This window comes from Muscardinus avellanarius (genome assembly GCF_963383645.1).
Source record: "Muscardinus avellanarius genome assembly, chromosome: 20".
NCBI lineage: Eukaryota > Metazoa > Chordata > Mammalia > Rodentia > Gliridae > Muscardinus > Muscardinus avellanarius.
The window spans coordinates 17,449,577-17,462,491 of record NC_137806.1 but is presented as its reverse complement, the minus strand read 5'-3'; the positions used below and the strand labels follow the sequence as shown (position 1 = coordinate 17,462,491).

General features: G+C 46.7%; 1 protein-coding gene across 1 annotated transcript in view; it reads right to left on the bottom strand.

Annotated features, from left to right (window-relative positions):
* FAM171A1 (family with sequence similarity 171 member A1) overlaps window positions 1–2,545 on the bottom strand; it is a gene marked incomplete at both ends in the record, with an annotated part of 121,446 nt that extends 118,901 nt beyond the window's left edge. The window contains one exon of the mRNA XM_080716993.1: window positions 2,449–2,545. Within this exon, the coding sequence (XP_080573119.1) occupies window positions 2,449–2,545 (97 nt within the window). The remainder of the gene's footprint in view (window positions 1–2,448) is intronic.
* Window positions 2,546–12,915: the final 10,370 nt, after the last annotated feature.

Sequence of the window (12,915 nt, the reverse complement as noted above, 5' to 3'; positions counted from 1 at the left end):
GACTAAATACTCAATACGAACACTCCGTCGTGTTCAAGAGATGGTTCACAGTAATGACTAACAACATGGCCACGAACTGCCGCATCCAAAATCACCTTGCTGATTCCAAGCAACTATAGTAAGAGAATCTGAAGCCAAACCTTGAATTTTATCTTGAAGATATAAATAGCAAAATAATGTCAAGAAATTTTGCAGATGTCAGTTTCCTCAGGTGTTTTTATAAAGATTCATTTAACATAGAAGATTGTCAGTCCCAGGAATCTAGCTGGAAAACTAGACTGTATGTTTGGGATTCCCTAAGTAGTTTTCCCTCAGTAATTTCCAAACCCTGTTGGTGTGAAATGTATGTGTGCAGTGCTTGTTCAAAGTATAATTCAGGTTTGTTTCTACAACAAAAGCAAAAGTTTTACAAATTGGTGTTCAGAGAAAGTAAACATTGGACTTTTCTTCCTTAGATGTACTTAATAATGACTCCGGGTGGCCCAAGGGTGTATGAATTAGTTAGCACTTTTGATTTTTTACCCACTCGACACTACCTGAGCCCCAAGTGTGAGCAAAACAATCACCAACCCATGAAAAACACAAAGTAAAACTGGCGGTAGCATTTGTCTCCACTGTACACAAGATCCAGAGGTGCAAAGAAGACATGAATTCTAAAACTATGTCAAAAAATAGGGAGTGATAAATGTCAAGATGTTTGAAGAACTCTGTGGGTTGAGGGTGACCTCAAACGTCAAAGGAGAAGGTGTTCATTCCCTGAAAAACGACTAAATCTACATTTGGATGCCACATAGTGGGGTCCTGACTCCCGAGACAGCTCCTGGGCTCGACACCTTTACTCTAAATAAGGAATCCATGCAGGGAACAACCTCCCAGGATACTTGATCTTCCACTGGAGCCAAACAGTGCGCTAAAGGTACTCCTTATCACGGCATAGTCTCACAGGTCGACCACTTCCTTCAACTTCACAGAACAGTCCATTCCTGAGGGTTTAGCAGCAAAAGCTTGGTAAAAACATGGTCTTAAACCTAGACCTTGGTCTTTCCCTGGACCACTTTTTGAAGTGAAGCCATGTCTCCCTCCATCTCATAAGTGCATGTACTCAATATTTCCACTTTCAAGTACAAATCAAAGAATGCAACCTGCTCTTTGAAAATAATGGCTTAATTGAGGCACAAATATCAGTCACTAAAACAGCAGATTCAAGAGGCAGAAAGGAAAGAGGCTAAGATCCAACACTGATGACCTAATGCCACAGACATGTGTTTCCTCCTTGAAGAGATATATGGGTCTTTCTGTACGGTGTCAATGTCCCTCCTTCCATGATTCATTACTAAATTAATACACAATTCACACTGGTCATGGTCTACGTTAAGGCTAGCGGATGTAATGAATTAAGAAGATACTAGCAAGTGATTCAGCAAGCAATGGCTATGAAAACCTAGAATGCAACATGTAGGTTAAAAGAGAAACCAAAAAACCCAGATTGTCAGCAGAGCCTCCCCTCCTAGCGACAACATCATGTGTAAGTCCAAGCGTCTTTGATCCCTGGCACCGGGGGTGGATTAGCCTGAGGAAGAAGAGGTAAGGCAGGATCCCAGCAAGAGGACTATGGGATGGAGCTCTCCTTCATACAGCGTGTGGGGGCAACTTTGCCCCACACACGCCTTTCTGCGAGCAATCTTGGGGGTCTCAATGGCCGCAGGAAACAACCTCTCAGGATCCCTGCGAGGCCCAAAGGAGCCCGGAGAGAAGCGATGCCCTGGCTGGCTGCAGCCGCTCCTCGGTGGGCCTCAAGCCCTCTCTCTAACAGCCAGCATTAAAGAAGCACTGGATTTTGTTCCCCACAAAAGCATGCCCAGGAAGCTGCGGTGTTCCCCTCAGATAAATTCGGAAGCAAAACACAAAAGACAGGCTTGTGGTCATTCTCAGCGGCGACCACGTTACTCCCAGGGCTGGAGAGCAGATATGCAGAGGCCAAAGATTAGACAAAAGGCACGAGCTGGCTCACACAGACGTGGATATGATTTTTTTAAAGTGACTAGGGCCTTGCAGCTCCTCTGCTTTCTCCTCTTACGATGATTCCTGGGTCGCGGAGCAAATCCCTATAGGTCTGGAAAAGACGTCGAACCGCGAGGGGGTAGAGGACCCCGAAACTTTCCCGAACTGCGGCAGCCCGGGGAGGGAGGGCAGCAGCAGCCGCGGACCCCGGCCCGGGCGCAGGGCACCGCGGGGCGCGGCCGCCCCCTCCCCGCACAACAAAAGGACCGGGCGCTGCGGAGGCGCCGACGAGGACCGAGCCCGAGCGGGCGGGGCGGCGGCGGCCGGGCCGCGTGTCCCCGCATAATGGACCGACCCGGCGCCCGCAGCCCCGCGCCGCCCGCCGAGCATCCCCGCCGGCCGGGATGCAGGCCGCCCCCCGCCGCGCACAAAGCCCCGCGCACCGACCTTGGGCGCCCGCGCCCGGCTCCCGCAGCGTCCCGGCCAGCGCCTCCCAGACGTGGCCGCCCAGCAGGCAGAGCAGCAGCGCCGCCGACCTGCTCATCTCCGCCCCGCTCGGCTCGCCGGCGGGCGGCGGCGGCGGCGGCGGCGTCACGGGCGGCCGGGCGCCGCGCCTCCCTCCATCCTCGCCGGGGCCCGCCGCCCGATTGGCCGCCCGGGCCCGCCGCGCCCCGCGCCGGGATCCCCAAAGAGCCGCGGCCCCCGCGGCCTTAACCCCTTCCCGCCCCGCCGCCGCCGCCGCGGGGCCCTGGCGCCCCCTGGCGGCCGCCGCGCCCGCCTCCGCCCGACCCCGGCTCCAGCGAGGGGCCCCGGGGTGACCCCGGGCTCCCCTCGCGGACTCCGTCCCCAGCTAGTCCGTGTCACCGTCTCCCCTATCACTAAAGGTCACCGGGAACCCAGTCCATCAGCCTGCATAGAAGGCCCTTGGTGCCCAGTGTGGACAGATGGACAGCTTCGGGTGGACCTATGGTACCCGCCCTGGACCTCTTAAAAACCTGCAGTAAGGCGGCTCGACGGCACGTGGGGCGAGGGCTCCTTAAGAACAGTGGCCTAGGAGGATGTTCTCTATAGGGATGGGGTGTTGGAGCCCCGACTCTATGCGCCAAGGGAAACGCCTGCGCTGGGTGAAGGATTCCATGCTCAGAGTTCTATGGTAGGTTAGGGGAGGGAGGAAATTCCCATTTATTAAGGCCTTGAGTACCCCCCCCCCCAACGCCTTTGTTTTATTTCGTCTTGTTAAAGAAAATATTGTTTAATGACATCTGTTACAGCATGGCAAGGAAGACTTTACTGAGGATCCTTGCAGTAGGGGTAGGGATTGCTGCAATGGGATTGTGGTGTAGAGAGAGATTAGTCCGTGAACAGCACAGGCAAGTGGGAATTCGTCACCAAAGAGCAGGAAGGGGAGGGGGGGTCAGTGGGTGGAAAATCACCAAGAGGAAACACCAGCGGTAAGGGGAGATTGTGGCTAAAATACCGACCAGGATTCTTGCTGAAGGTAGACCAGGTGACCAGCCATCACCAGGGGGGTGGCAGAGGATGAGGAACTCGATCAGGTATCTAGGGTGATCAGATACCCAGGATGGGGGTTGGATCTTGTTAAAATTGGATTTTACAATTAGGGCTCAGATAGGCCCAGGAGAGAAGGTTCAGGGGACTGACTAATGTTTGGGTAAGCAAAGAATCTTTGTTTTCACAGACTAAGAGACACAGGTCATCATCCCCACTCACAGGCGAGAGGAGAGAGGCTCAAGGAATTTGTCCCCAAACACATCGCCGGCCAGCGGGAAAGTCAAGATTCTCATGAGCCAACAATCCCAAAGGTGAAGCGCTACACAAACCTCCAGCCTTCTCTTGAGCCTAGGGATGTCTCCATTCCCACCCGACTCCCCTTTCCCTCAATCCGGTCTGTGTGCCACCTCCATACTGCTCTGTGTCCACCGTCTGTCTCCGCAGGGCCACGCTGACTCTCCAGTCTTTTCTGGGGACTGAGGCTCTGAGGAAATGCGCTCCAGACTCCTGGTCTGCCTAGCACTGCTTTAAACACACCGGGCCACAAAGAGGACTATTACTGCAATTCTATTAATTGAGCATTAAGGCAGTGGCAGGCATTGTACCAAACAGAAGATGAAGGATGGCACTTACCCAGTTGGCTTATAATAGACAAATTATCATGTTACACAATAAAAACTACACGGAGAAGCCTGTGTAGGCTTTATAGTCACCCTCAGGACCCAGGCTGTAATTTGTGCAAATTGTACACCTGCACGGGGCAGAGAGAAAGAAAATCACAACTAGGGACAGCCTGATTTCCTCCATCGTTGAAGAGCCTGCCTCTCAGCCACAGTAGGGAAATGAAGAGGAAGTGGTCTAGCTGAGCCCTCAGCGCTGGCGTGGGTACCAGTGCCCAGAGGCACGGAGTCCAGACCAGCTAGATGGCTGGGTGGAGCACGACTTCATGGAGCAGGGGGGGTCCTGAAGTGTTTAAGTCACCTTCTTGGAGTAGAAGGCTGCTTCTGAAGAGTGACATTAAGCCCATCCCAAAGTTGAAAGTTCTCACTGAAAATTTTTTGAGGAAGTCCTAATATACATCACTCAACTGGACTAGAGGTATTTCTTCCTAACATCTTGCTTGGTCTTAGTATTTCTATTTTATAGCCGAACAAACTGAGATATTAAATAATTTTACCAAAATAAACAGGTCTAATGAGAGCAAGCTCAAATTCCATATGCCACGTCACTTCCGAGAATAAATTTCACGCAGAAGACTTCAGTTAGCTCTGACACTGTCCAAATTGTTTCAACAAATTGTCCTAATCCTATGACTCTATTTAATAATAAGGTACTAATTTCAATTTTCTGACTTGATACTATACTTTAGTTATATTAGATGTTGCAATTAGGGGAAGCCAGAGAAAGGGAATACATGATCTCTCTACTATCTTTATAACTTCTTATATGCGCATTGTTATTTTGAGTAAAAAGTTTTAAAAAGAAAAAAAATTTTACTATTTTTAAGCCTTATTGTTTATTCAAAACACTGGTGTTTGTAGAGCCGGGCATAGTGGCGCACGCTTGTAATCCCAGTGCTTGAGAGGCTGAGACTGGAGCATCACAGTTTCAAAGCCAGCCTAGACAACTTAGCAAGGCCCTCAACAACTTAGGGAGACACTGTTTCTAAATAAGAAATAAAACTGGGCTGGGGGTTTAGCTCAGAGGTAAAATGCCTCTGGGTTCAATCTCAGATGCCACACACACAAAAAGAAAAAACAAAAACGCTGGTGTTTGTCATCCTAGTGTAGAATTCTAGAACTTTTAAGGATGGAAGGAGTCTTAATAAACACCGAATCGAGTTCGGGTCACAGTCTTGGCTAGCGACCATTGGGAGTGGTTCTGATTGCTATTGTTACTGTGGAAGGGGATGTTCAAGGACAGCATGGCCCCTGAGGAGTTTATGTTCCTCTTTAGAAACACTAAGACTTATATAAATAGTTTCCAAACCTATATAAATAGTTTCTGAACCAGTGCCCTCATCCCATTTTGCAGATGCTCTTGTGAAACAGAAAGAGGTTCAAGAATGTTCACAGTACAATCTGCAAACCAGTCCCCAAGCCCAGCACTGCTGGGGCCTGGGGAGCATTTCCTCGTTGCATGGATATTTTCCCGAAACTTGGGTGGAAGGTTAAGCAAGCACAAATTCTGCTACATGGCACAAGCAAATACATTGCATAGCACATCTCCAGAATTACATAAGAACCAAATAATCACACTTTTCCTTTACTGGAATAGAAGAATAAGGTTTACCTTGTCTCCTGTTCTGATCATCGGACACCCACTCAGCAACTGCAGGGGAAAAGTACTTGAGAGGGAGTGTTGGCAGAACAATGGAAGTTAGAAGTGTTCCTTCCTTCTAGAACTTTTCCTGTTGCTCTCCTTGCGATCTCCCATTGTTTGACTAGAGACGAATTATGCCTGTGCTTATTTGAAATTGCTTACAGGTTGCCTGACTGCGGCATTTGATTTCCATTTTCAAGACTCCTGCCCAAAGAAATCGTGCCATGTACAGAGCTTTTCCTACCTGGCTCCTGGAGCCCTTGGTTTCAAAGGCTCTGTTGTCAAGGTCTCTTATCTTAGCCCAGATTATTTGTTCTGCTGAAATCTTTCCTGCTGTTGGTGCCCGGGGAGGGGGTGGAGACTTGCTTGTCTGAGTCGGCTTCAAGAGGCATTGTCCTCCTTCCCAACCCCTGCCCCCCATTGCCCCTGAGCCCGAAAACAACACACTGGTCCTGGGAATTGTACAGCGGGTCAGGAAGTGTGTCATGGACACTCCCGCTTCTGTTTGCTGGCACTTTTATTACAGTTAGGTAAAATGTAGCCATAGATAGAAATTGTAAGGGTTCAAAAATTTCTCCCAAACTCCTTTGCCATCCATTAAAAAAAAAAAAAGTCCAGCATAGTGGCACATGCCTATAATCCCAGTACTTGGGAGGCTGAGACAGGAGTTCAGCCTGAGCAGCTTAACGAGGCTCTCAGTAACTTAGCAAAACTTGTTTCCCAATAAAAAATTAAATGGGAAGCCGGGCGTGGTGGTGCACACTTGTAATCCCAGCATTTGTGAGGCTGAGACTGGTTCACGGACAGCCTCAGCTACTTAGTGAGGCCCTCCGTAACTTAGTGAGACCCTGTTTCAAAATAAAGAATCAAAATAAAATGGGGCTGGGAGTGTAGCCTAGAGGCAGAATGTCCCTGGGTTTGATCCCCAACACCACAAAAATAAACAGAAAGGAAGGAAGAAGGGAGGGAGAAAAGGAGGGAGGGATAAGGAAAGTACCACGAGAGGGTGATGTGTGTAAGTGAGCCCTTGCTCTCTCGCTTTCTCCTCTGTGTGGCTCAGGACCGTATGTCAATCCCTGTGATGTTCCAACAAGACTGTGCTTCAAAGGCGCCCTTGGTCCTTTCCTCCAGCCTCCCTCTCTCAAGTAGCTTCCCAACCATGAGCAGCCTCTTTCATGCCCAGGAAATCATTCTGAGGATGGCAGGCTCCCAAGAGAAGGGCAAGTAGACAGGAGCCTGCCCGAGTGACTCTTGGCTGTGCAGTTGCCAGCCATCAGAACCTGTCTCCTAATGACCCCCCTTTTTTGATCCTGGGGCTTGAACCCAGTGTCATTTTAGCTCCAAAATACACTTCTAGCCCATTTTTAATTTTATATCTTTGAAACAGGATCTCACCAAGTTTCTAAGGATTTTCCTGTCCCAGCTTCTCAAGTACTAGAGTTATAGGTTTGCACCACCACACCTGGTTTGGTTTGGTCTTGTTTACTTATGAAAAAAATAGCCTATTTATTAGAGGACCCTAAATATGGAAAGGGGGGTGAAGAGGTGCTTTTTCAGGGCAAATAACACTATAGGTCTAGATGCACTTGCTTTAAATAAAAATGACCTTAGGAGACCATTTTCTGGGTAGGATGCAAGGTTGGACGAACCATAATGCCTTGTAAGCCTCTGCAGTTTTTCTCGGGTGAGTCCAAACAGTCTTGCTTTGGCTGTTGGTTTTCTCTTCTATTATCTGTTTATTTGTTTATTTATTTTTAGGCAGAGACTTTAATGGACAAAAGAAAGTTCGTTGATACACATTTTAGAGTTTCATAAAAATCTTTGTCAATTTTTAATGCGTTTCTTGGTGCATTGTAATTATAGATGGCAGTAGAACTCAGAGTGATACAGACAGTGGTGCTCAAGCCCTGGGTGCCTGCCCCTCCCACCCCATGTGTGTTAGGGAGACTGGTAATGATACTTCCTGCATGGGTATACCATCATTTGAACTGTTGCCTGCCTTAATCCTCCTTTTCCCTTCCCCATTTCCCCTTTCATTGTTTCACTAGTCTTTCTCCTCATTTATCTGAAGTTTCTTCTGTTTTATAGTTCTATTTTTTTCTAAAATCTTCAGAAGGTAAATCAAAAGACTACCCCCCAAAAAAAGAAAAGAAAAGAAAGAAAGAAGGAAGGAAAAAATAAAAAAGAAAAGTAAAAGCCCAAATTTCCTATTCTCCTGTTTGGAAATACTGGGTTAAAACAAACAAACAAACAAACAAACAAACAATGGTTTTCTTCCAGAAAGGAAGGGGGGGGGAATCATTTCTTTATAGTCCTTGAAAGGTCTGGTTTTATGTACCAATATGGGGCTGGGGTTTTACAAATGGATGTAAAGTCTAAGGGCTTATTTGTAAGTCTGTGAAATCTTGTCGCTAACCCCTCTCTGCTCAGTAATGTGTCTGAATGAGGAGTAAATAGTCCCATCTAAATATATCTAACTCAAGCCGGGCATGGCGGCGCACGCATGTAATCCCAGCATTCCGGAGGTTGAGACCAGAGGATCGCAGTTCACAGACAGCCTCAGCTACTTAGTGAGGCCCTCTGCAACTCAGTGAGACCCTGTTTCAAAATAAAGAATAAAAAATAGGGCTGGGGATGTAGTTTGGAGGTTGAATGCCCCTGGGTTTCATCCCCAGATCACCCCCCAACACACACACACACACACACACACACACACACACACACACACACACACAAATACATCTAACCCTCTGGATACTTTTGCTAAAGCATAATATATTCCTGAGAGCCCTGGGGTGGGCAAAGGGAGAGATGCCCTTCTGTAGAGACCTGTGGTTCTTAGGAACTCACTCAGAGTCTTCTGCTGACTTGAAAATAAAGTATAAGGTATACATTTAAAGCATGAATAGCCACTGTCTGAGAGGGCTTTTTCTCTTTTGAACACAGGTTAGAGCCTCCTTCAGAAAGGGACTATGCCGTGGAAAGAGGCATCTTTCAGCTGCTGCTGCTCCTCCCTCCTCTTCCTCCTCCTCCTCCCCTTCCTCCTTTTCCTCCTCTTCCTCTTCTTCTTCTTCCTCGTCCTCCTTTGTGGCACTGGGGATTGAGCCCAGGGGCATTCTACCTCTGAGACACCCCCTGAGCCCTATTTTATTTTTTTATTTCAAAACAGGGTCACACTAAGTTACCTTACGCTGCCTGAACCTGAGGTCCTCCTGTCACAGCCTCACAAGTACTGGGGTTACAGGCATGCACGGCCACTCTAATTTCTTAAGCAAACATCCTGCAGGGAATTAGGAGCCAACAAAATATGCAGACGGGCTGGAGGGGCTCAAGAAAAGCCTTCCGGAATAGTTCTACCCACTAGGCAGCTGCTCCCTCTGCTTGGATGGAAATGATCAAGTTGAGCTGCAAAGGTTGCATTTAGGGCCCCCCCCCCTTCTCAGCTCAGGGATCAGGAAGCTGCACTTCTCAGCACGCTGCCTGCCTGTAACTAGCCAGGGGAAGCTGTCTCTGCAGAAACATCTAATGTGTGGAGTCCAGGGCTGGCCAGCAGCAGGGAGACAGCCCAGTTTCTCCTTTGCAGTCCAAATCCCTACCAAGAGCATGTAATTATTGACAGAACATAACTCCAACCCAGAAGCTTGGCTGTAAGGAAGTCTGGAAATGTCATTAGTTAAAAAAAAAATCTAAATCTGGAGCATGCGCTAGCACACAGAGAGGGTGAGATGCTGAGCGCCAGCTGGCCCCTCTCTGTGCAGCCCCGAGCTGGGTCACGTGCCGCCCCACCCCAGTTCCAGGGGCGAGGATAACTGCAGATATCCAGTGGCTCCTTGACTGTGGCTCTGAGACCTTGTCTTCATTTCTGATAGGAATCGAAGAATGCTAGAATCCAAAGGCAGAGGAAAGAACTGGTATGTTCCCACTGTTTCCTAGATGAGGAAGCAGAGAGTTCTAGCAGGGTCATGGGCCGGGCGAAGGCCTCCTGGCTAGCTCACCTTTGCGGAAGGGTAGACAATACTCTCTTGGCATCTGAGACAAGGTACCACAGGCCTAAAAGGTTGCCTTGAACCCCTGGGTGTGGGAGCATCTGTGAGCCCCTGTCCCTTGTCCCTTCAGCATTTTTGATGCTGCCGCCTTCCTTGATATCCTTCTGACCACCTTCCAAAAGCCCCCCTCCTCCTCCAAGTTTTTTCCCACCATTCCATGGTTTTCCTACCCATCAATGTCTTAGATGATTTTACTTATTCATAGATTCGTTCAGCTTCTTGTAATCTATTACCTCCACCTACATTGCAATATCAGCTCCCTGGGAACAGAGCTTTTGTTAGCTGAACACGGCCACACTCCCACACCGAGAAAAAAGTGCGCAGCGCAACGTAGATTCTCAGTAACTCTAAGCCAAAGCAGAAAGTCATGTCTGGCATTGAAGTCTTTCCTTTTCTTTAGCAGAAATATATTTCTGCTACCCTGGATTAACTGATAAAGTGTCAAATATTTATCAAGCTCTCACTATGGGCTCAAAGTTTTAAAAGAAAGCTCACAAATTCTGTGTGCATGTAGGTCCCTATCACTCTGAACTTCATTATGATGTGAGGCTATAATGCACAAATAAAGGTATAGTAAAAATAAATATACAAATAAAAGAAAAATAAAATAAATTTTAAAATAAATATATACAGCCAGGCGTGGGAGGCGGAGACAGGAGGATCACGCAGGTCCGAAGCCAGCCCTGCTGGCTTAAGAGACCCTGTTTCAAAATAAAAATATAAAAAAACAGGTCTGGGAGGGTAGCCCGGAGGTAGAAGGGCTTCCAGGAACTCCAGTACCACAATAAATAAATAAATAAATTAATTAATTAATTAATTATAAATGGGATGTTAAAACTATAATTCACAATGTAAAATCTCAAACACACCTGTATTCTGAATGACAGGCATTCTACTTTATTTTTTTCAATGTGTTTTTACTGGCGCATTATAATCTCACTTCACAGTGTAAACCACACTGACTATGACATACATACACACAGCACTTGGTGCCCCCCTCCCCATGTTCTTCCCTCCCAATACAGAGCACCCAGATAGACATTGGTGTATTCACATGCATGCACATAGTTGATGGTAGTATTTTTACTAACGCACTTCACTCTCCTTCCTCCCCTACCCTGAGACCTCCTCCCTGGCTCCACTGAGGTTTATCCTCTTTTATCTGGAGGCTCTCCTCTCTTGTATCCCAACAATTCGTATCCTGCACTTATGACCCTTTGCTTTCTGTGATTGGCTAATCTCACTTAACATAATGTTCTCCAGGTCCTTCCATTTTCTTACAAATGACATAATTTTGTTTTTCTTTATTGCTGAGTAGAATTGCATTGTTTGTATTTCCCACAATTTTGTAACCCATTCCTCTGTGATGGATCCCTGGGTTGCTTCCATAATTTGGCTACTGTGAATTGTGCTGCTATGAATATGGGTATGCATATATTACTGGAGTTCTCTGTTTTCAACCTTTATATATTCATATACTTTATATCACATTATTGGTCAATGCAAAAAGGCTAACATAAAATATAATTTTCTAACAGAATATTCAAACATCACATATGTTTAAATTTTTGTCTTATAACTTAAAAGTGTATTAGTTTTCTTATGAAGTTCTATGTTTACAAGGTTTTCTATGACAATGAATAAAAACCATGAAATTTTTTTTTTTTGAGAGTCTGGGAATGGAACCCAGGGGCATTTGACCTCCAAGCTACACCCCCTGTCCTATTTTTTATTCTTTATTTTGAAACCAGGTCTCACTGAGTTGCAAAGGGCCTCACTAAGTAGCTGAGGCTATCCACAAACCACGATCCTCCTGTCTCAGCCTCAGGAATGCTGGGATTACAAACGTGTACCACCACGCCCGGCTAAATTTTTTTAAATAAAAGATAACTCAAGTTCTCATCCCGCTTTTCTGAACTTCCACCTCATGCCTACTCTTCAGAGCCTCACTTGGGATGCACAGGCGGCACTTTCCTGAACCTGAGCCTTCTCCCCTGCGGACCTTGCTGAGGCCACCCTCTCCCTGCGCGCCTTCCCCACCCGTCTCATCCTTCACATCTCACTGTGCGCTGCTCTCCCAGGCTCCTTAAGGTCTCTGGCAGCTCAGGTCCACTCCACTCATTACTCTGTCTCTTTAGCTATTTGTATTACATGGTGCCCTGTGTTGGGAATTGCTTTATACATTTGGTTTAGACCACATATAGAAAGGATATATAGGCAGAATCTAAACTGAGTCGGAGCCAGGCATGATGGTGTCAGCCTGTAATTCTAGTACTTGGGAGGCTAAGCCGGGGATCTCAGGTGTGGGGACAGCCTCAGCAGCTTAGTAAAACCCTGCCTTGATGTAAAAAGTGCTGTGAGTGTAGCTCAGTGGTAGAGTGCCCGTGTGTTCAGTCCCTTGTATCACAAAAAATCAACTGAGTTAGGGTCTACCTTGTCTACAGTGCAGGCAGACTGTCTCCAGTGCTGAAAGCTGTAACATCTGGCACTGCTATCTGGGAATGTTTGTGTAAACTTTTGACCTCTGAAAATACACTATTCTTGGGTTCTGACATCAGTATTTAGGGCAAAGGTTTACATATACAATAACTCTCCAGACTCTTCTCATTAAAAAAGCGCATCCCTAAGTCCTTTTAAAATAAACTCCAAATAGGATATCTGAAAATCTGAGCATGAGATCGTTTCCCAATGTCTCTTCTTCCCAACTTCCAGGCTCTTAAAGAGACCTTCTTCCTGTGGCTCCCTGGAGATTTCATGCCCTACGCAGAGCCAATTTTAAATAAGTAATGCCAATGACTTGTCTATTGGCTGATACAAATAGATTTGATTGATAAGAAACAATTCAGATTATATACAAGTTATTCTGTGAAGGACTAGGTTTTGAGGCCCATATGTTCTGATTCAAGAATTATTCTTTCAACTCTATTTAAAGAAAGGAGCTACATAACAGCAGCATTTTTGTCTAAATATATTTTCCTTTCAAATAAATAATTTTTGAGTCATCACCCTGCAAGACTCAAATATTGCCTCTCTG